Source organism: Podarcis pityusensis (assembly GCF_964106645.2).
Source record: "Podarcis pityusensis genome assembly, chromosome: 14".
Classification (NCBI taxonomy): Eukaryota; Metazoa; Chordata; class Lepidosauria; order Squamata; family Lacertidae; genus Podarcis; species Podarcis pityusensis.
In genome coordinates, this window is record NC_138039.1 from 2,811,269 (window position 1) to 2,833,543 (window position 22,275).

At 43.9% G+C, this 22,275-nt stretch overlaps 1 protein-coding gene and 1 long non-coding RNA gene across 8 annotated transcripts in view; one reads left to right on the top strand and one right to left on the bottom strand.

Moving 5' to 3' along the window:
* Positions 1 to 22,275, bottom strand: part of SDK1 (sidekick cell adhesion molecule 1) — a 566,813-nt gene that overhangs the window by 127,153 nt on the left and 417,385 nt on the right. For all 7 annotated transcript variants that reach the window (XM_080980906.1, XM_080980905.1, XM_080980909.1 and 4 more), the window contains exons 21-23: positions 16,015 to 16,113; positions 10,090 to 10,281; positions 8,892 to 9,013 (exon numbers count right to left, since the gene is read on the bottom strand). In XM_080980906.1, the coding sequence (XP_080837032.1) occupies positions 8,892 to 9,013; positions 10,090 to 10,281; positions 16,015 to 16,113 (413 nt within the window). The remainder of the gene's footprint in view (positions 1 to 8,891; positions 9,014 to 10,089; positions 10,282 to 16,014; positions 16,114 to 22,275) is intronic.
* On the top strand, positions 854 to 17,051 carry LOC308463119. Its single transcript, XR_013979451.1, has 3 exons — positions 854 to 963; positions 14,301 to 14,396; positions 16,042 to 17,051. It is a non-coding gene; the product is annotated as an uncharacterized lncRNA (long non-coding RNA).

Consider the following 22,275-nt stretch of genomic DNA (forward strand, 5'->3'; position numbering starts at 1 on the left):
AAAGGCTGCTTAACAAAGCCGAAAAAGTATTCTTGCTCTGGGGTTGGGGGGGAGGGGAGCATTCAGAGCCAGGGCTGATGTACAATGCTATTTCAAGCTTAGTGAAGGAGCCAAGTCACTCTGTAAAGACCATCAGTTCTTCATCAGGTTTATAATCAGCCCCTTTGTACATAGCTGAAACTAAGAAATTGGCTCGGCTCTGTCTCTGCAGTTGGAGGCAGCAATTCTTCTGAGTACCAGGTGCTGGAAACCACAGGAGGAGAGAGGGCTCTTGTGCTTGGGTCCTGCTTGCGGGCTTCCTATTGAAGCATCTGTCTGGCCACTGAGAGACAGGATGCACTTGAAAAGTTACAGATTTTCCCCGAAAGTCTGCATTCATATCTGGTTCTTTTAGATGCATCTCACTTTTCTTTCTTGTTGGAATTGTCTGCATTTGTGTGTTCAATATTTCACTTTTAAGAAACTCCCACCCCTCCTGGACTCCCTTCTCTTTGAATATTTCTGACCATGGGATCTCACCCAGTAGTTCCTTAAATCAGCATACTTCAAGTCCAGAGGGCATGTCTGACTACACTCAGCTTTCCTTTGCCTCTGTATTATGAAAGCCAGGAGGCCATGATCCCTTCCTCCCATGTCTCCCAGTGCTTCCACTTCGTCAATCAGTTCCTCCCTGTTGGCGAGGCTTCTCCTCCTCCCAGAGGGGAGGGGTTGTGAGCGGGAGCAGCTTTCCACTGGGGCAGGGAGGTGTGCTCGGCTCCCTGCTCCTGATTGCTTCTGCTGCTGCGGCCAAGCCTTCCAGCTGACCAACAGGGCAGGCTGGTGGGTGGGGCTAGCCGTATTTAAACAGCCGCAGCAGCCCTCTGCTCCCAGCCTGTTCCTGCTTTCTTTGGGTCTCCCTCCCTCCCTCTTCGGTCAGCTCCTTGCTATGGACCGGTTGGTTGCCTTGGTTGCCCAAGGGGCCTGGTAAGACTTCTTTTTATCCAGTTGGCAAATTGGCACCAGCCTCTTGGTTCTTTTGCCTACCTTGTAGCAATTCGTCACAACTTTCTGGTATTGGCAGTTAGGCACTGGAATATGTGTGCTGTGTTGGAGGATTGGGTATGGGCCATCATCTACCCCTCCTCTTTTGGGTATTCTGTTAAATGAATCCGGAGGTCGTAGATCCTGTCCGATGCCCTGCTGGTGACTAGGGCCATGGCACGACCCCCGTGACATCATGGGGGAGCTTCCAGTTGTATTTGCATCAACAAGCTCCTCCCATTGGTTGTTAACCCTGATATGACTCCTGTGAAGTCTTGTATTGCTGTTTCATCCAATGCCTAAGCCAATACTACTCACATGCTGTAACCAATAAAAGTTGTGGCCTAATTTTGCCCATTAACCTAAAATAATGTGTCTTTGTGTCTTATTATACTCCTTTGTGGGTGGCGGGCCCTCGACTCACAAGGGCCAGTTCTTCCAGCTTGTGGAAAATGAAATTGTCTGCGAGGCAATGGAGGCATTTGTTAGATCTTACATTTTTGTCAGAGTTTGAGTTCCAACAGATATTTTACTGACTATGGCATTTTGGATATTTGTGTAACAAATGTAATACAGGTACAGTCTTCATGCTCAATAAGAGCTCTGTGTATTTTCTATCCGTGGGTCTGTATTTGACTACAAAAATGTAAAGGGTGAGTAAGCCCTGAGAGATTCATAATACCAGAACTGCTGTGCCTCTGAAATGTGAGGGAAGCATTTTAACATTAACTACATTTTAATTTTGCAGTTTGGGAAAATTCTATTTCTGTTGGTGAAACACACTGCCCTTCAGGCAAGTGTTATGACAAGAAGCACACTGAAGAATTTTGTGCTATTCTTAAAGGAACACCCAGATGCCAACTCTGATTCTGTCTAATGATGCAGAGTAAAAGCTTTCAATTTGCAAACCACAGGCTGTTTCCAAGTATACTGCAGACACATGATTTAGAATGACAAAAGAACAGACCAACTCTAAAACTGAGTCTTGCAAAGTAAAATGTTAGCAAGATGCGAAGGAAGGAGGAATTGACTTGGAGCTGTAAAAAGCCAGAGGCAGCAGATAAAGAAAGATTGGCTCGGATTAGCAGGCATTATATTTCAGGCTACTGTTCTTATGTCTTCAGAATGGTTTACATGGGACGTCCAGACACCAGTACAAATCCTTATTTCTGCAGTTTAAGAATGATACATCTCAACACAAATGTACCCGGTGTAGCTTTTTAAAGCAAAATGTAGAATAGAAACCATTAAGATGAAGAAGCTGGGAAAACGAGGAAAGAAGCAGAAAGATTCAGAAAAGGGCCACCAAAATGAAAAGGCGAGAGAGAGGTGATGTGAGAGAAATTACACATGGCATGGAGAAGTGCGTAAGAGAAAAAATAATTATCCCTCTCTCCAACAGTAGAACTCACAGACATCCAGAGAAGCTAAATGCTGGAAAGTTCAGGAGAGATAAAATAATGTACTTCTTCATGCAGCGCTTAGTTAAGCCATGAACTCCCTCCCACAGGGTGAGAGCCACCAACTTGGATGGCTTTAAAAGAGGATTAGACAAGTTCATGAAGGATAAGACTGTAAATGGCTGCTAGCCAAGATGGACATAGGAAGAGCCCGGTGGATCAGGCCAGTGGCCCATCTAGTCCATCATTATCCAGTTCTTGCAGTGGCCAAGCAGGAGAGCACTCTCCCCTCCTTGCATGTTGTGAGTGTCACAACCATCCCCAGAGGTGCAGGGAATGTTGTTTCAGCAATGCACTGCAGTGTAACCATGGCTTATGTGCTGACTGAGATCTGCGGTATGAACAACATCAGCATGATGCCCTGGAACCTGGATACTGTTCAGGAATCACATGCCGAGGTAAAGGTTAAATGGAAACCTCGAAAGATTCCACCAATGGTGTCTCCCAAAAAATGTACACATCACTTGGGAAGGCAGGCGAACTAATGCCAGTGTACTGGAAGAAGCAAAGTTCACCCGTGTCGAAGAAGTGATTCTTCAACATCAACTTCGTTGGACTGGTCATGTTGTGTGGATGCCTGATTATTGTCTTCCAAAGCAACTACTCTATTCTGAACTTAAAAATGAAAAGCATAATGCTGGTGGTCAACAAAAGAGGTTTAAAGACTGTCTCAAGGAAAATATATATATAAAATGTAGTATAAACACCAACAATTGGGAAACACTTGCCTGCAAGCACTCCAATTGGAGAGCAGCCTTTACCAATGTGCCATGGGCTTTGAAGGCACTCAAACTCAGGACGCAAGGGAGAAACGTGTTAAGAGGAAGGCACACTTGGCAAATCCACACCATGATCAACTCCTGCCCGGAAACCTATGACTCCACCATGGGAAGACGTGTGGTTCCAGAATTGGCCTCCACAATCACTTACAGACTCACTTTTAAAATTGTGTTTATGGAAGACAATCTTACTTGGCTACGAGAGATTGCCAAAGAAGAAGAAGAAATGGAATGCCTGTATGCATCATTCAAAAGGGACCAAACAACTGGAAGCAACCTCACTACCAACGAATGGTCAGTATAAAGGAATAGTCTCAGGAATTCAGCATTTAATCTTAAAAGTACCATATAATATTATTTATAGAAATCTGTAGGTGGGAAGGAAGGAGCAGAGTTTGCCTGACAGGAGAATAAATGAGGAACGGCTAGTTGGAAATAAATAAATAAATCTAGGACACCACAGCAGAAACAAAGAGGGACATTGTTCAGAGCTAATGGAGAGGAGTATTTCTCTGAGGGACACTTAAAGACTTAAGGTGAGAAAACTCTAGAGTATTTCATTACTCAGGCACATGAGTGATTGGAAGTATATTGTAAAAGGCAATTCATCCTGTACTACCCCCTTGTGGCCTATAATTTAACGCACACAACCCCAGACAGCCTGTTTAGCATAGAAACTCATGAAACAGAATCTAAAAGCAGATTTCTCCACTGAGGATCAGATAAACTCCTCAGCGAGCTGGACTACAGATATAGAGGCGTGTCTGCAATTCCTGTTGTGGCTTTCTTTCTTCTGAACATTCACAAAGATCTCTACAATTTATTTATAGACTGCCACATATCTATTATGTAGTATCTCACAACAAGAAAGTCTTCCAGCTATTTCATCACTTCCTTTACTGCACTGCAAAAAACAAACAAACAAAATGAAAATCTGAAGTAGCTCAAGAGTAAAAGAAGAGAAGTCATCTTTCAATCTTGCTGACTGTTTCACATCCTGGATTGATTTTTTTATTCCCCTAATGGGGCAAATTCTTAAATAATGCATACAGACAGATTAAGGATGAGGAAGGCCCAGGGGTGTATTATTTTTTTGTGGGGGGGGGGACAAACTTGTGGTATGATTAGGATTGCCTTTCTCCTCACAGAAGCTTTAAGATGTACAGTGGTACCTCAGGTTAAGAACTTAATTCATTCTGGAGGTCTGTTCTTAACCTGAAACTATTCTTAACCTGAGGTACCACTTTAGCTAATGGGGCCTCCCGCCGCTGCCACGCTGCCGCCGCGCGATTTCTGTTCTCATCCTGAAGCAAAGTTCTTAACCTGAGGTACTATTTCTGGGTTAGCGGAGTCTGTAACCTGAAGCGTCTGTAACCCGAGGTACCACTGTATTTCATTTCACTTTTAATTTCAATACCGCCTTTCTATATTATTATTCTATGCTCTGGATCCATTCCAGTCCGGCTTCCACGCTGGTCATGGGACTGAGACGGCTCTGGTTGCCCTAACAGATGATCTTCGTAGACAGCTGGATCGAGGAGGGTCAGGGCTGCTGATTCTTCTAGATCTGTCAGCAGCTTTCGACATGGTCGATCACAAACTTCTGGACCACCGCCTTGCCGACGTGGGTATCCAGGGCACAGTCCTTCAATGGCTGCGCTCGTTTCTCTCTGGTCGGGAACAGAGGGTGGCGCTTGGGGGGGAATTGTCATCGCGCCACTCCTTGGTGTGTGGAGTACCTCAGGGTGCGATACTCTCCCCGATGCTTTTCAACATCTTTATGCGCCCCCTCGCCCAGCTTGTCTGGAGTTTTGGGCTGGGTTGCCATCAGTATGCTGATGACACCCAACTCTATCTGTTGATGGATGGCCATCCTGACTCGGCCCCAGACACACTGACTAGATGTTTGGAAGCTGTGGCTGGATGGTTACGTGGGAGCCGGTTGAAGCTAAATCCTTCGAAGACAGAGGTCCTGTGGCTGGGACGGGACGATATGGGATTGGGGGGGGGGGCAACTCCCATCTCTTGCGGGGGCGCAATTAGTGCCAGCACCGTCCGTTAAGAGTTTGGGTGTAATCTTCGACACCTCCCTTTCCATGGAGGCGCAGATTGCAGCTACAACAAAGGCGGCATTTTCCCATCTCCGCCAAGCTAAGCAGTTGGCTCCTTACCTCTCTCGCCCTGACCTAGCCACTGTGATCCACGCGACGGTCACCTCCAGACTGGATTATTGTAACTCGCTCTATGTGGGGCTGCCCTTGAGACTGACCCAGAAACTCCAGTGGGTGCAGAATGCTGCAGCGAGACTCCTTACGGGGTCTTCGCTGCGAGATCACATTCACCCGGTGCTATACCAGCTGCACTGGCTCCCGGTGGAGTACAGGATCAGGTTTAAGGTGCTGGTTTTAACCTTTAAAGCCCTATACGGCCTAGGACCCTCGTACCTACGGGACCGCCTCTCCTGGTATGCCCCACAGAGAAACTTACGGTCTTCAAATAAAAACATCTTGAAGGTCCCAGGCCACAGAGAAGTTAGGCTGGCCTCAACTAGAGCCAGGGCCTTTTTGGCTGTGGCTCCGATCTGGTGGAACACTCTGTCACAAGAGACCAGGGCCCTGTGGGACTTGACATCTTTCCGCAGGGCCTGCAAGACAGAGCTGTTCCACCAGGCCTTTGGCCAGGGCACAGCCTGACTCCCTCCCTCGGCAATCTTCGCGGAGCTCTGGCCCAATGGTTGCCAGTGGCTTGAATTAGTTAATTTTATAATGAATGATTTTAGAGTGTTGTTTGTGCTGTACTTTTGTACTGTTTTATTGTTGTTAGCCGCCCTGAGCCCGGCTTTGGCTGGGGAGGGCGGGATATAAATAAATTTATTATTATTATTATTATTATTATTATTATTATTATTATTATGGCGGCTTACAAGCTGAAGAAATGACAAAGACCTTTCAACAATCTGATCCAATACGAAAAAGTCACAATAAAAACGTAATTTTGAAATGAACAGCTTCTGTCAAATAAAGTAGTATTCAATAATCCATTTGAATACAATAGTATAAGACGCACAGAATTGCACAAGGCACAGATTTCTCCACCGTGGTGTCTCCACATAGAGAAAACTACACCTGTTGAATTATATCCTACTAGGTAGGCATCAGGGACGTGGGTAGTGCTGTGGTCTAAACCACTGAGCCTTGGGCTTGCCTATCGGAAGGTCGGCGGTTCGAATCCCCGCGACGGGGTGAGCTCCTGTTACTCGGTCCCTGCTCCTCCCAACTTAGCAGTTTGAAAGCACATCAAAGTGCAAGTAGATAAATAGGTACCGCTCCGGCGGGAAGGTAAACGGCGTTTCCGTGCGCTGCTCTGGTTTCGCCAGAAGCGGCTTAGTCATGCTGGCCACATGGCCCGGAAAAACTGTCTGAGGAAAAACGGCGGCTCCCTCGGCCAGGAAAGCGAGATTAGCGGCGCAACCCCAGAGTCGTTTGTGAATAGACTTAACTGTCAGGGGTCCCTTTACTTTTTAGGTAGGCATTAAAGGCACAGAGTCTTAATGGGGGGGGGGGGAATCTTGGTTTAGAAGGTAAATGTAAAGGGAGGGCTTGTTTTATTTTCATTTTTTGTACATCAACTAACAAAGTTTAGCACATAAATACTGATAATATCCCTTGGTATGATGTCTCTCCTCTTCCTTACATGAGAGGCTTCCTTCTCAAATCATAAAACCCAGCACAACATTTGAGTATTTCTTAGTCTCTAACCAGTTGCAGAATTCCAACATTCCAATTTAAAACTGGCTGATGCAAAAGACAACAGCAACCAGTTAGATGCCTTGGGAAGTTCATTAAGGGGGCATGATGGAGGGTCCCTCTAGACTAGAGACTGTTGGGTTTTTGTGAGTATATTCTATAAGGTGTCAGAGACGCAACAAAGAACATTAGTTGTGGATTTCTAAAGAACATCATCTTCCTTCACTAGTTCTGAGGTATGAAAAGTGACAGGATTTCAGCAGGAAATTATGGGACATGCACAGGTTGGAAGCAAAGCCACGTAGCCTCAAACTTTTGCAGGTGTGGACAGTATTGAAAGCAGGATGTTGTAGAACCACCCCAATACCACCATGGGCACAAATAATCAGAAATAATCAGAATAATAAGAAAAATCTCTAGTGGGGTGCTAATTGTGGTGCCCCTATTGTTTATCATATACACCACAATCAGAGGTACATTGACTTTAAACCATGGACAGTAAATTGCATTTGTTATCCGTTGACAGACTTAGTTTCCATAAACTTGCCTAATCCATTAAAAGAAAGAAAGAAAGAAAAAAAGAAAGAAAGAGATTGAAAGAGAGAGAGACAGACAAATAATCATTCCCAAGGCCAGTGAGCTGAGGCACATTTTTATATTTTTAGATCCTGTACAATTGCAAATGTACTGATAGTGACATAAGCATCAAACCTTAATAAAGTGCTCAAGATGGAAATATTTTTATACAGCCAAGCAAGAAGATCAGGCTTTTGAAAATAGCTTTCATCTAAATGCATTTCTTAGCATTTCTCCCTTGCTCTCCCTTTGAAGAAAGCTAATAGCTTACACACTCTTAATTATCAACTCGGTGCATTTAAAGGCAACAGTAAATGCTCTCACCTTTGCCCCTGTTCTCTGAATAGAATGGAAGGCCAGCCTTGTTCATTGTCTGTATGCAATTTCTGTTCCTTCTTAGTGGAGAAACATCTATCCCCTCTTTTAACAGGCATCCTGTTACCACTTCCCTGTAGCAGAAAAGCCAACCTCTTGACTCCCCTGCAAGCCAGGCAGATCCATCAGCTCACTTGCTAACTACAGTGGTCCCTTGGTTCTCAAACTTAATCCGTTCCAGAAGTCCGTTCCAAAACCAAAGTGTTCCAAAACCAAGGCACACTTTCCCATAGAAAGCAATGCAAAATGGATTAATCTGTTCCAGACTTTTTAAAAACAACCCCTAAAACAGCAATTTAACATGAATGTTACTATCTAACGAGACCATTGATCCATAAAATGAAAGCAATAAACAATGTACTGCAGTCACATAATCAATCAATCAGTAGCTGAACTGGGCTCCACACAGTCAGAAAAACAAAAGAAAAAATCCACAAAAACAAAAATGCAAAATATGTTCGCAAAAACAGACAGACCTCAGCATAACACTCAAAACGGAAGTGTGGCACTCAGTACGGAAGCTTAATACTCAAAACAGAGCACTTTTAGCTTCCAAAAAATGTTCGCAAACCGGAACACTTACTTCTGGGTTTGCAGTGTTTGAGTTCCAAGTTGTTTGAGTACCAAGGGGTCTGAGAACCAAGGTACCACTGTATAGTTATTTGGTACATTTGCTCTAAGCCCTCACTCAGGAACGCACAGCCAAGAGCCTACGAGATATCGCTCTTGTGAATCTGATGCTGCAACAAAACAACAACAACATCTTTTTGAGGTGAATCACCAACTTCGATATTGAACCTTTTCAAATTGTTTTTAGGAGACTCTCGTGGTCATACTCTAGCAGCTTAAAATCAAATGTGATCATATTTTTAGTTCATCAGAATTACTTAATTAAAATGGGAATCTTAAACCTCATCCACAAATATTTGGCATACCTGGCCTTCCACTATCCATTTGGAGATGGATGTTTTCCCATCGTACCCAGGCCGGAACTGAAGGGTGGCAGAGCGGGGGCTGATGTTGGAAATGACCAAATTGGATGGTGCACCAGGAAGCTCTATATATGGCAACGCACCAAACAGAAAGAGAGGGAGAAAAAGAACACAGAGTCAGGGGATAAATACACAGCTCAACATTTCAACAGCTTGAACAGCTGCAATAGTAGTAGTAGTAGTAGTAGTAGTAGTAGTAATTTTATTATTTATACCCCACCCATCTGGCTATTATTTTCCAGTGGCAGATCTGAACATCAGAAGTGATCTACTGGATCGCAAAAGAGCCCACCTGGTCCAACATCCTGTTTCTCTCTCTGGCCTCCAAAGAAACAACAAAGAGGACATGAAGGCAAAATTCCTTTCCCCATTGTCACTCTCCAAGAATTGATAGTAACAGGACTATTGACTCTGAACCAGGACATTGTCTGGAAGTTTTGAAGATGAACCATTCTCTGCTATGGGTATCAGAAGAATATTTATATCTTATAGAGCTCTATGTGCATTCAAAGCTTGGATAATACCTCAAAGCAAGTGACTCCTTGGTAGAAATGGGATTGCCAGTGAAACAAAATAATCATGATAAATGCATAATGATGCAATTCTGGTCATTGTATGTGGATAGCAAGGCACTAAAAGTGGTTTGAGTGCCTCCTCATCTCACCTGCCACTCAACTCCCCACATGGGCTACCATCCCTCAGAAGTAGGAGAGGGGAGGAATATCTCAGCTCAGACTATTTCCTTCTCCTCAGCCCCAGCAGCTTGCTAGAGTCCAGATTCTAAGCCTCTGCAAGGCATTCATGATGGTGTAGATGCAATGGCACAGAGTTAAGGGCACTACATTAATGCAGGGACTCGATTCCTTTAACTACTCATTTCACCATTAGCCTTGAAAAGGCCCCAGTATAACCTTCCACCCAAATCTTTCCTGAATCAGGTTATATGACAACCATGCACCAGACCATTGCAAATATGAAAGATATACCAATGTAAATATATCTCCTGCATTTCCATTTTTCACTTTACTTCTGTTAGTAGCCCTTGTGATCCTTTGGCATTCAAAAAAAATAGAAGAAGAATTAATTATACCCATCACACAACAATATTTCTGGGGCTGTTCCGATTTCTGTTTTTACCAACCTGGAGGAACACCAGACGAAATGGTTGATGAAGTGACCATGCCGGTCCCCTTTGACGTCTCTGCTGCTACCTCTATCGTGTAAGTGGTGAGAGATGACAAGCCTGTAATTTTGTACTCAAGGGTTGTGTTAGCAAGAGTGCGAGCAAGACGCGATTCATTCCTGCTGTACACCTCCCAGGAGATTTGGTAGCCTGGAAAGGGAAGGGGGGAAAAGGACAAAGAAATCAAGCAGCTGTTATCAGAGGCGTCTTCCACGCCTGTTCCCTGTGCAGTCTTAAAATCTGTTCAAAGAACAGCTCAGTGACTTGGCCAAGGAGCCTCCAGTGTGTTGATACTCTCCTTAAACAGAAAAGCACTTTTCTATGTAGCAATGTTCGCTCATTAAGCTGGTGTCAACTGCAGCAAAGCAAAGGGTCCTGCCCCCCTGGGCTGAAGGAGCTTCACCTGCCCATTCTGCTGCCCATGGGGCTTCAGAGAGTGACATGCCTACAGAGCCCTCAGCTGTGTTTGCAACCCAAGGGCGACTCAGTGGCAGCTCAGTTCTTGCTTCTTCAACATCCGCCTCAAGCATCAGGAAATTTTATTTCTGGATCATTTTATTTCTCTGCTCCTCCCACAAGTAGCTATTCCCACATGCATAACCAACAGGTTCACATGTGCTTGTCCCCAACATCCAGGTTTGAGGGTTATTTCCTGCAGCGCATAGCCAGATTATAAGTATACTACAGGTATAAACAAATGTCAGGGACACCCCCCCCCCCTCTGTCCCTGGCTTATGGTGGCATCTTCAGTTGCTGGCAGGAGGGGGCTTACAAACACTTCCTTTTGTGCCATGTTTCTTGGCACAAGTCTATGCTTAAAGCTCCGTGTCCGAGTGGTTGTTTTGTTTTGTTTTTTGATCTCGGTGCTTTCCCCAGAAACCTGTGTTTTACTGAGCAAAAGACTATCAGTTTTTCTGTGGATTGCCATTTGCTCCAATTCAGCAGTAAAACATGGGTTTTCTTAGGGAAAGCACTGGGATGAAAAAAATCCCAGATGCTCAGATACTGAGCTTTAAAGCCCAGACCTTTACAGTGGAACCTCAGTTCTCGAACATCTCCATTGACAAATGATTTGGAACCTGAACGCCGAAAACCCAGAAGTAATTGCTTCTGTTTTTGAACGCGCTTCGGAAATCAAACAGCTTCCGCTGCGTGTTTTTCCTTTTTTTCAATGGATTTTGCTGACCACCCATTTATCTTCGGTTTTCGAACGTTTTGAAAGTCGAACAGTCTTCTGCAATGGATTACTTTTGAAAACCAAGGTTCCACTGTACCTGGAAAGCACTGCATGAAAGGAAGTCCAGATGAGCCCAGGGCCATGTTGCATGTTTTGACAAGAGCAGCATAAATCTTATACAGTGGTACCTCTGGTTACGTACTTAATTTGTTCCGGAGGTCCGTTCTTAACCTGAAACTGTTCTTAACCTGAAGCACCACTTTAGCTAATGGGGCCTCCTGCTGCCGCCGCGCTGCTGGAGCACGATTTCTGTTCTCATCCTGAAGCAAAGTTCTTAACCTGAAGCACTATTTCTGGGTTAGCAGAGTCTGTAACCTGAAGTGTATGTAACCTGAAGTGTATGTAACCCGAGGTACCACTGTACCGCGTCAGACCATTGACCCATCTAGTTCAGTATTCTCTGCAGTGACAGGCAACAGCTCTCCAGGATTTCAGGCAGGATTCTCTCCCAGCCTTACCTGGAGAGGCCAGCAGGAACTGAGCCTGGGACCTTCTGCATGCATAGCAGATGTTCTCTCACTTTGTATTAAGCAAGCCACTATTACTCTTATTAACTACAAACCAGCCAACCAACAAATACATCTCTCTTTCCTTTCCTGCCTTTTTATTTATTTGTATTTGAGGATTTCGAGGAAAGAAGCTGTTTACTCATCTAGATTCTCTATACCTTCAAGGAGTCCATCCACTACTAGATCTGGTTTGTAGAAGCTTGTAAGAGTTTGAGATCAATTGCTTAATGCTGGTGACATTATTGGTGCAAATATTTTTTAAAACAGTTCAACAAACCAGAGGAAAAACATCTGTGCGTCTTTACACAAGTGATATCTTGTACTAGGCAAAAGCTACTGTCACTGATGAGACCTTATGGAAAACCTTACAAATGATATGCTACTCAACCCAGAAGAATATGCTGAGAATTTTAAAACAATACGTGGGGGGATCTCCACAGCTGCCCTTCCATACACTTTTTTAAGCAGGGTGGATCATTATCTTGCCTTTTCCAACCTTGTACAGCAAAGCCATTGTCCTTATCTGTGCAGCACCTAACCCTCCAACCTCACTTTTCTATTGTAGACTTGCTTGTTAAGCCATTCACTCCTTTGCTCTTTCATTTCTGCCTGCCTTCGGTGAACTTTCCAGACTGTCTATAACCCAATTTTCTCAGTTTTGCTCCTGATTTTGCTTGTTCTCCTCTCTCCCTCCTCTGAACCCCTGGTGACAACTTTATTAACTCTGGAGCACATTTGTGAACCTTTCTTGTGACAGCCGAGAGAGAGCTGGTTGGAAAAGTTTGCTTGATTGCAACTTCCCTGGTGATTAGGATCAGGGCAGGAAGGTACAGGACACTCTTGAAGGGATGCGAATAGGATGTGATTCAAGCTCACTAGCGTAAGAGAGGACAGCTCTCCAGCAACTAGCTTGGTCATGAAACAACCACATTGGCCCTTCCAGGCTTGAGAATGACAAACTTGGATGGGATAGTATTTTCAAGGATAAATAATGATGATTTTGACGTGATACACCATCATCTCCTATCTTTTATCTGAAAACGGTCTCAGAGGTAGAGACATAAAATATATAAAGGAATAACTCAAGTGATTTCTAATAGTAAAAGTGTCTTTCAGGAAGGTCAAAAAGATTGCTGCATGTTTACCAATGCAAATCTACGAAATAAAAGGATGTCTTATCTGTTTTGCATCACATAATTGCTGGATTTCGTATGGCGCACTCAATTTTTCCATGAGCCTCTACTGCCACGTGACCACAAAAATCTATGTGAGGGCAAGATATTTTGTTTTGCACTCTTATCCTTACGAAAGTTATCTTCAAAAGCATTGCTTGCCCATCTGATGAGCTCTGCAGCAGTTGAAGTGCCAAAGCTTTATCCTGTCACCTTGCCACAATGGTTGCATGAACTGGCCCTGAGCAGGCAGAAAAACCCACCATCAACACACCAAATGTTCTACTTCTGAAAAGGAGTCCAGCCAAACCAGATAAAAACAAAGCACATGGAGCCCAACCTTGCTAGGAAGGAACTGAACTTGCAGAAGAAACTATGAAGTCCAAAGGAAGAGGCAGATGGAAGGAAGTTCCTTCCATCTGCCTCTTCTTCCTTTGGACTTTTTCTAACTTTTAAAAGGCAGAAACTGTGCAAGATGAGTAGCATCCTAGAAGAACTGAAGAGGCAGAGGCAATTGGGTTTTATCTGACTCCAGTTTCAGGCAGGAGAAGAAGCATTCCTTGTTCTCTGGCATTAGCCCCTTCTCCATAAGCTGCAGCCTAACTGAAACTAATGACCAGAAGAGTTTCAGAAATAATTTTCTGTTGATCTGGAGTAAATTCTGTATGAGAGAGCAGTACATCCAATCACAAACTGTCCGTCTGCATCCAGGCCCTCATAAATCAGAGTTTGCTGAGGGAGAGAGGAAGATACTGAAATTTACAATGAGAGCAACGGGCAATTTACCAAAGCTGGCTTGCTCCCTCCTAATGCCCTCTGCGCTTTCCTCTCATTCCGCACACTAGAATTAAAAACCAAGTCACAGCAAATGACATCCATGCACCGAAGTGATGAAGTGGGAGCCTCCTAAGCACTCTTAGGTTTCTAAGCAGCATTGGATAAGCCACTGAACCATTCAAGGGAAATGAATGATTTCGCCACCTCCCATCTCCCTGCCTTAAATGCAATGTTCACCGTAACAGGGGAACTTTTTCTTCCTTATAAACCTTGCCTGACATGTCTCTAGGCCTACATTTCCTCATAAATAAAAGGGATCTTCACTTTCCTCCCCCTTTCCTAAAATAATTTGATTCAGGTATAGAACGAACTGTCACCTTACTAAGCCAGCTTCAAAGCTTCCATAGGACCTGCTTGCATCCCCGTTGGCTAGGGCCATCTTGCTTCATCTTGTTCTCTGCTTTTGTTTTCTAGCAACCACATGGACTAGCCCTGATTTTCTCCAGGAGGAAATGTTTCATAACACATCCACAACGACATGGCACAGAATCCATGATGGAATCATTACTGGTTTGTTACTTATACTTTTGACACTAAAAACCACAAATAACCACATTTAACAGTCTAAAACACAACCAAAAATCATAGCTGTCAACTTTTGCCTTTTCTTGCGAGGAATCCTATTCGGAATAAGGGAATTTCCCTTAAAAAAGGGAAACATTGACAGCTATGCCAAAAATGCAACATTTAATAAATCTACATGGCGGAGGGGAATGAATAAAGCAATCCACCAAGCAGCATTTCACCTCATCCCTCTCAAAAGTTTGGGCAAAGAGATGGGTCTTTAATTATCAATAATGTTTGGGCATAACACACCTCTGAGAGGAGGTCATACCATAAGTTGGTTGGTGCATGAGCTCAGCACATGGGTATGATTTCATTGCCTAGTTGCCACATTTTGGGTTGAAAGCTTCCAGCAATTGTTGAGATCACTTTCAAGCAGGCAGGCAGGCAAGCAGATTTTATTGTTTTTTGTGACCATATAACTTCCATAGAAGGAAGTATCCAAGTCAAAAAACACCAAAACACATTTTTAAAAACAACAACATTAAAATACATTTTGGCCTGGCCTGGCAGCCCTGTGGTCAGCATCGTCTTCACCTTAGTTTTCAAAGGCCTGTCTGAACAGGAAGGTCTTAGCCTGCCAGAGGAAGGGTAGCAAGGAGGGCACAAGGCTGGCCTCTCTTGGGAGAGAATTCCACAGTATGAGGGTAGCCACAGAAAAGGCCCTGCCTCTCTTGAGCCACCACCAACTGGGCCTCTAATGTTGCTAGGACTGGGAGAAGGTGCTCATTCAAGGATCTTAACAGCCAGGCAGGTCCATATGGGAGAGACGATCTTTCAGGTAGTGGGGTCCAAGGCATACACATAGACCCAATTAAATCACATGCATGTGAGAAATACGCGCAGCACAGAAGGTTATTAAAACTCTTTAAAGCTTTTTGTCCAATACCCACACTGTCTCTGCCTAAATATGTGGGATCCGCTGCTGTGTGGATTACCAATAATGAAGCAATGGGTGTCTTTGCATTCCAAAGGTCACAAGTTTCATGTGCATAAATAGCAAAGAAGCATGGCCCAGTGAAACCTCTGCCACTGACAGCAAAAGAAAACACATTCTTTTGGAGCACATCATACATGAAATACATAAATGGAATTTTGGTCAACAGGGAACTAACATTTTCCAGACCCAGAGGGCCAATATGAAGATTAAGATTTTAATGGATTGTGATGTCCTTGTTATAAATTCATCCCTAAAAAGTCTTGACAACTGTGGCTCTCCAACCTCGTTGAGTTGCAGAGAAATAGAAAGTACCATGTGCATGTCATAGGGGTGGGGAGATATGAGATTTTACAAGCTCAAATAGATGTGGGGAGCTAAATTGCCCCACAGACAACTTTTCTAGAGGCCATGACTGTGAGCTGGTTGTAACTACCCAATGACCTCTCAATACACACCTTTGCTGACGCTTCAAGCTTTAAACAGTAGTAGCGGCAAGCTTGAATTCTCCGCCAGAAGCTCTCGATAAAAGCGGGCCATATTGATCACTGCAGTGCAATGAGTTTCTTTCTTTTTCTCCTATTGCCCTCCCCATCTTTTCGTAAGTGGCTGCTTGCTGATACTTGCCTGTAATGATGCCATTTTTCTCTACAGGTTCTTGCCAGCTGACCTTGAGCGAAGTGTCCAGAATCTCCGTGAAGCTCAGGTGCCCCACAGCTCCTGGCTCTGGCAATCAGAAAAAGAAATCTGTTATAACAGGAGAGGCTCTGTTCACTTCAGATCTGATTTAGCCAAAGAGAGAAAACAGGCACCTAGGCCAGGGCTACTACCAGCAGAGAGTGCTGTCAGAGCAATCAATGTGCTAAGGACCATTCTAATTATCACCTGCATGAAAGATTTTACCCCATCCTCCTTTCACAGAGCTAAGGAGAGTGGCAGGAAGAGATTTAGCCACACTGGTTCAAATTCTCTTCTCTTCATTGAATATAATCAGATCAGGCTGAATCCTGAAAAACAGCCTCATGTGCTCTTGCCCCTTGTGGAAACAAACCATCTTGTTGGAGGGTGTGTGTGTGGTGTTGGGCTCACATCACCACATGTGGCAGACCTGTGAAAAGGTGGCCACATTCTGAGAGGAACTGTTGAAAGAAATTAGAGGCATAACTGCACAAAATATAATCAAAGGGCATAGTCGCCTTTACTTAATCATTACCTAGTGGTCAATATGAATCTGCATTTTAAACATCTTATTGGCCAGCTTTTACTAGCAGCCAAGGCAGTAATAGCTAGATATTGGAATTTTTAGAGGCTGTGCATTGACCACATGGTCTAAAGAAGTCTGGCAATTAACATGGATAGAAAAAAACTGACTACTAAGCTAAAAACAGAAAGGGGAACAAAACGAAAAGATCACATGTTTCGTGTATTGTCATACTGTTATTATGTACAGCACAAAAGAAGAGGGCATAGGACCTCATCCACATTACAGACTTTCTTTGGTTGCTGTGCTTGCACACAACTGCAACTGTCACACAACTGAAATACAACAACTTAAGGGACGGAAGTGTGAATGTAACAAGCTCTGATGTAATTCAATCCCATGCCTTTGGACAGGATGGGTTTTGTAGTTTTGTAAGAAAATAAATTTCCTGTCATATTTCTAACTGGTTGTTATTTCACCTTCATAACAAAGTCTTTAAAATAATAAAATAAAGAAAGCCAACCACCTTTCCCCCATGTCTTTTGCAGGTGCTGAATAAATGTCTGCAGTGTCACATAACATTTGAGCAGGGACTTTGCAATAGTGAAGGGCACATGGAGGTCAAGGATATCCACCCACTGCTTAGAAAAGCCCATTCCCAAAAAGCACTTTCAAAATACCACTCACAGGGCAAGGATCTTCAGCACATGCGTGTAACTGGGCGGAACTTCTAAAGGAAGCTTTACAGCTTAAGCTCAACAGCACTTAAAACAGTATTCTCTGGTGGGCAATGAAAACAGTGTAAAATAGAACTAGCATCCAAAAAAATGTGCTGTCTTAGTTCAATCTTGATCTTCAATGAAGGCACAGAGACTGATTTGTGGGACTGCTAGCTCTCCTCACTTCCACAGATTTATTGAGAAGAGAGAATCTTCTGCTCACTTTGCATTCACTATGCTTCTAATACTTGGATCCTTGCCAGACTGGGAGGTCTTCCTGCTCTGCTGACATCAGTTGGCAATTCATATTCTGTTTCCTCTTCACTTTTGCACAGGCTCTGATTCCTCTCCAGCTATGCAGAAGAAAGATAGCTAAGAGGCTAGTGCTAGCCAATTTCCAATTCTACACCTGCAATTCAGGGGACACTGTTGAAACTTCATTCTTCAGCCTCCAGTAATCAAAGCATTGCACAAAGAGAACTTCTGGTCCAAGACAAATCTAGGATTCTCTATTAATGGATGCACTATGACCCAACTCTGGCCATAGGAGTGTCAAATTCAGGCAGACTTTTGAATCAATAAGCCAGAGTGGCTCAGAACACACTCATAGAATCATAGAATCATAGAGTTGGAAGAGACCACAAGGGCCATCGAGTCCAACCCCCTGCCAAGCAGGAAACACCATCAGAGCACTCCTGACATATGGTTGTCAAGCCTCTGCTTAAAGACCTCCAAAGAAGGAGACTCCACCACACTCCTTGGCAGCAAATTCCACTGTCGAACAGCTCTTACTGTCAGGAAGTTCTTCCTAATGTTTAGGTGGAATCTTCTTTCTTGTAGTTTGGATCCATTGCTCCGTGTCCGCTTCTCTGGAGCAGCAGAAAACAACCTTTCTCCCTCCTCTGTGTGACATCCTTTTATATATTTGAACATGGCTATCATATCACCCCTTAACCTCCTCTTCTCCAGGCTAAACATGCCCAGCTCCCTTAGCCGTTCCTCATAAGGCATCGTTTCCAGGCCTTTGACCATTTTGGTTGCCCTCCTCTGGACACGTTCCAGTTTGTCAGTGTCCTTCTTGAACTGTGGTGCCCAGAACTGGACACAGTACTCCAGGTGAGGTCTGACCAGAGCAGAATACAGTGGCACTATTACTTCCCTTGATCTAGATGCTATACTCCTATTGATGCAGCCCAGAATTGCATTGGCTTTTTTAGCTGCCGCGTCACACTGTTGGCTCATGTCAAGTTTGTGGTCAACCAAGACTCCCAGATCCTTTTCACATGTACTGCTCTCAAGCCAGGTGTCACCCATCTTGTATTTGTGCCTCTCATTTTTTTTTGCCCAAGTGCAATACTTTACATTTCTCCCTGTTAAAATTCATCTTGTTTGTTTTGGCCCAGTTTTCTAATCTGTCAAGGTCGTTTTGAAGTGTGATCCTGTCCTCTGGGGTGTTAGCCACCCCTCCCAGTTTGGTGTCATCTGCAAATTTGATCAGGATGCCCTTGAGTCCATCATCCAAGTCGTTGATAAAGATGTTGAATAAGACCGGGCCCAAGACAGAACCCTGTGGCACCCCACTAGTCCCTCTTCTCCAGGATGAAGAGGAACCATTGATGAGCACCCTTTGGGTTCGGTCAATCAGCCAGTTACAAATCCACTGAGTGGTAGCATAGTCAAGACCGCATTTTACCAGCTTCTTTACAAGAATATCATGGGGCACCTTGTCAAATGCCTTGCTGAAATCAAGGTAGGCTACATCCACTGCGTTCCCTTCATCTACCAGGCTTGTAATTCTGTCAAAAAACGAGATCAGGTTAGTCTGACATGACTTATTTTTCAGAAATCCATGCTGACTATTGGTGATCACAGCATTCCTTTCTAGGTGCTCACAGACTGTTTGCTTAATGATCTGCTCCAGAATCTTCCCTGGTATTGATGTCAGACTGACTGGGCGGTAATTATTTGGGTCCTCTCTTTTCCCCTTTTTGAAAATAGGGACAACATTTGCCCTCCTCCAGTCTGCCGGGACTTCGCCTGTTCTCCAGGAATTCTCAAAGATGACTGCCAGTGGTTCTGAGATCACATCTGCCAGTTCTTTTAATACTCTTGGATGCAGTTCATCTGGCCCTGGAGACTTGAATACATCTAAACTAGCCAAGTATTCTTGTACTATCTCCTTAGTTATTCTGGGCTGTGTTTCCTCTGCTGAATCATTTGCTCCAAATTCTTCAGGTCGGGCATTGTTTTCTTTATCGGAGAAGACGGAGGCAAAGAAGGCATTGAGGAGTTCAGCCCTTTCTGTGTCCCCTGTTTGCATTTCACCATCTTCTCCTCTGAGTGACCCCACTGTTTCTTTGTTCTTCCTTTTGCTACTGACATACCCATTAAAGCCTTTTTTGTTGCTTTTAACCTCTCTAGCAAGCCTGAGTTCATTCTGTGCTTTAGCTTTTCTGACTTTGCGTCTACACGTGCTGGCTATTTGTTTGAATTCCTCTTTGCTGGTTTCCCCCCTTTTCCATTTTTTGTACACATCCTTTTTTAATCTTAACTCAGTTAAAAGTTCTTTAGATAGCCACCCTGGCTTCTTTAGGCACCTTCCATGTTTCCGTCTCATTGGTATTGCCTGACGTTGTGCTTTTACTATCTCCCTCTTAACAAACTCCCAGCCATCATGAACTCCCTTTCCTTTTAGTATTACTGTCCATGGGATCTCACCCACTCATTTGGTCCTAAGAAAGCTTCTACATCAAGCTGGCTTGCTGGTCTCAACAACTAGGGAATTTTATTCAGGCTGTGCCTTGTTGCCTGTAACTACTACCAGCAGGGGAGCTTATCTGTTGATTGACTCCTCTTCAGGAACATAGGAGGTTTCTCTCTATCTTGGAGAAAAACAGGGGGAGTGAGACCATGCTGATTCTCCTGGACATCTCAGTGGTTTTCAGTACCATTATTCACAGTATTCTCCTGAATAACTGTCTGGGATGGAAAGTGGGGACACCAACTTATGGTTGTTGCATTCCTGTGTTGACAGCCAAGTCTTGGACATGTTGCTGAATGACTACTGCTGGGGTTCCTGATGTTTATGCCATTGGTTCCCAGAGGGCTATATTCTGTCTTCCTGCTACTCAACATACCCATGCAACTTCTAAGTGAGGGCATCCAGAGATCTGGAGTGAGGTGTCATTAATATATGGATGGCATCCAACTCTGTTTCATATTATCATCAAATCCAGATGAAGAAGTCAAGTCAGTCAAATTTATTTGCGAAAAACCACTGGTCATTACAAAAATGCAGACATAATTGAGCTGAGATATATATCAAAGAATAAGTGATTCACCCATACGTTAGACTCCATTTGGCATGATAATTTTTGTCTGATCCATTGCATGGTAGAGCAAACACAGAAGCATTATATACTACCAACCAAATAATATAGTCTTTAGGGAAATCAGACTTCTGAAGCTGGTATTTGCTTTGGGAGGAGAAGCACTGGAGGATTTTCCTCAAATGCATAGAGAAAACTCTGCCCCCCATTCATACACTCTAGCAACATGACAAAAATTACAGTGTTAATATTTACACTTTTCACTTCATAGCAGAAGGAGCTTTACAGGCATCTCAGTCATGTCAATATCCAGTACTTTTCTATCAGTGGCCTGAGCACTGGTGCTTTTCTTGCTTCCTGTTGCTCTACAGCAAAGGACTCAGCTGGGTCCCCTGCAACTGCTAGGTGGAAATTGCTATTCTCTTCTTCTTCTTCTGGAAGCAAACATAGCCCAGATTCTCCTGCAGTGAGTGACAAGAAGAGCTTCCCTTTCACTGCTGCGTGGAGCTGACTGTGAGCTACAAAGCCTTTCCTATCCAAAATGGACAGGATGATGAACTCAGGAGCTTTAATGCACCATAGTCTACCTTGAAGGAAGAAACAGTCAAGCACAGAGAACTACAGGTAGGCAGAATAAGTGGGTTAGAATGATCCTGGGTGTGTGTATTTGTGCGTGTAAGTGAGAGAGAGTGGAGAAACAAAGCAGGTGAAGAGTGTGCATCTAGCCCAGTCCTATCCACTTGTCTGACTGGCAGCAGGGAAATGATGAAAGTGCATAACAATTATGCATGGCAGAGGGAACATGAAAAGAAAAAAGGCTTTTCTCCCTCTCTCATAACACTAGAACTTGTGGACATTCAATGAAGCTGAAGGCTGGAGAATTCGAGACAGATAAAAGATGCCGGTTTCCTACAGGCATCTGGTTGGCCACTTTGAGAACAAGATGCTGGACCAGACGGGCCACAGGCCTGGTCCAAAATACCTTCCTTGTGTCCTTATATTCAGTTCTTGCAAGAACACAAGAAACTGCCTATATGTCCATCTGGCCTACTATTCTCTGTTCAGATTGGTCGTGGGTCTCCAGGAGCTCACATAAAAGCCATTCATATCCCTAGCCAGCAGGTTTGTTTTTTTAATAGCTTAGTAACTGGACCTGTGATCTCCACTATGCTAAGCAAGTGCTCTGTCCTTCAACTAAAGCCCCCTTTCTTGCCAAAATCACAAGCAGAAATATTTCCCAGTTCTAATTCTAATTCTAATTGCCAAGGACAAAACCTGGGAGTTTCCACATGTGAACTATGAAATCTCCTGCAGAACTATGGTCCTTTCCTATGTGCCATGGTAGGAAAGGAGATAAGAACTAATCTCTTGTGGAGCAGGCAAAAGAAGAAGAGGGGGAGACAGAACAACTGGCCTAGAGCCATGTTAGATGTACACACTTAGCAACCACCTGATCAGTTGTGCTGGTTTAATGTATGTCAACGGAATTTTTGAAGCCTTAAAAATCTGATTATTTCTGAAGTAATTAAAGCAACAGTTCTGTCTTCTGCTTTGCAATTCTGAATTTAAGTAAACACATTTGTAGTTAAGCAGCTTTGCAGATATCCAGTGGTTAGCCTGCAATCTGCTAGCATGCAAA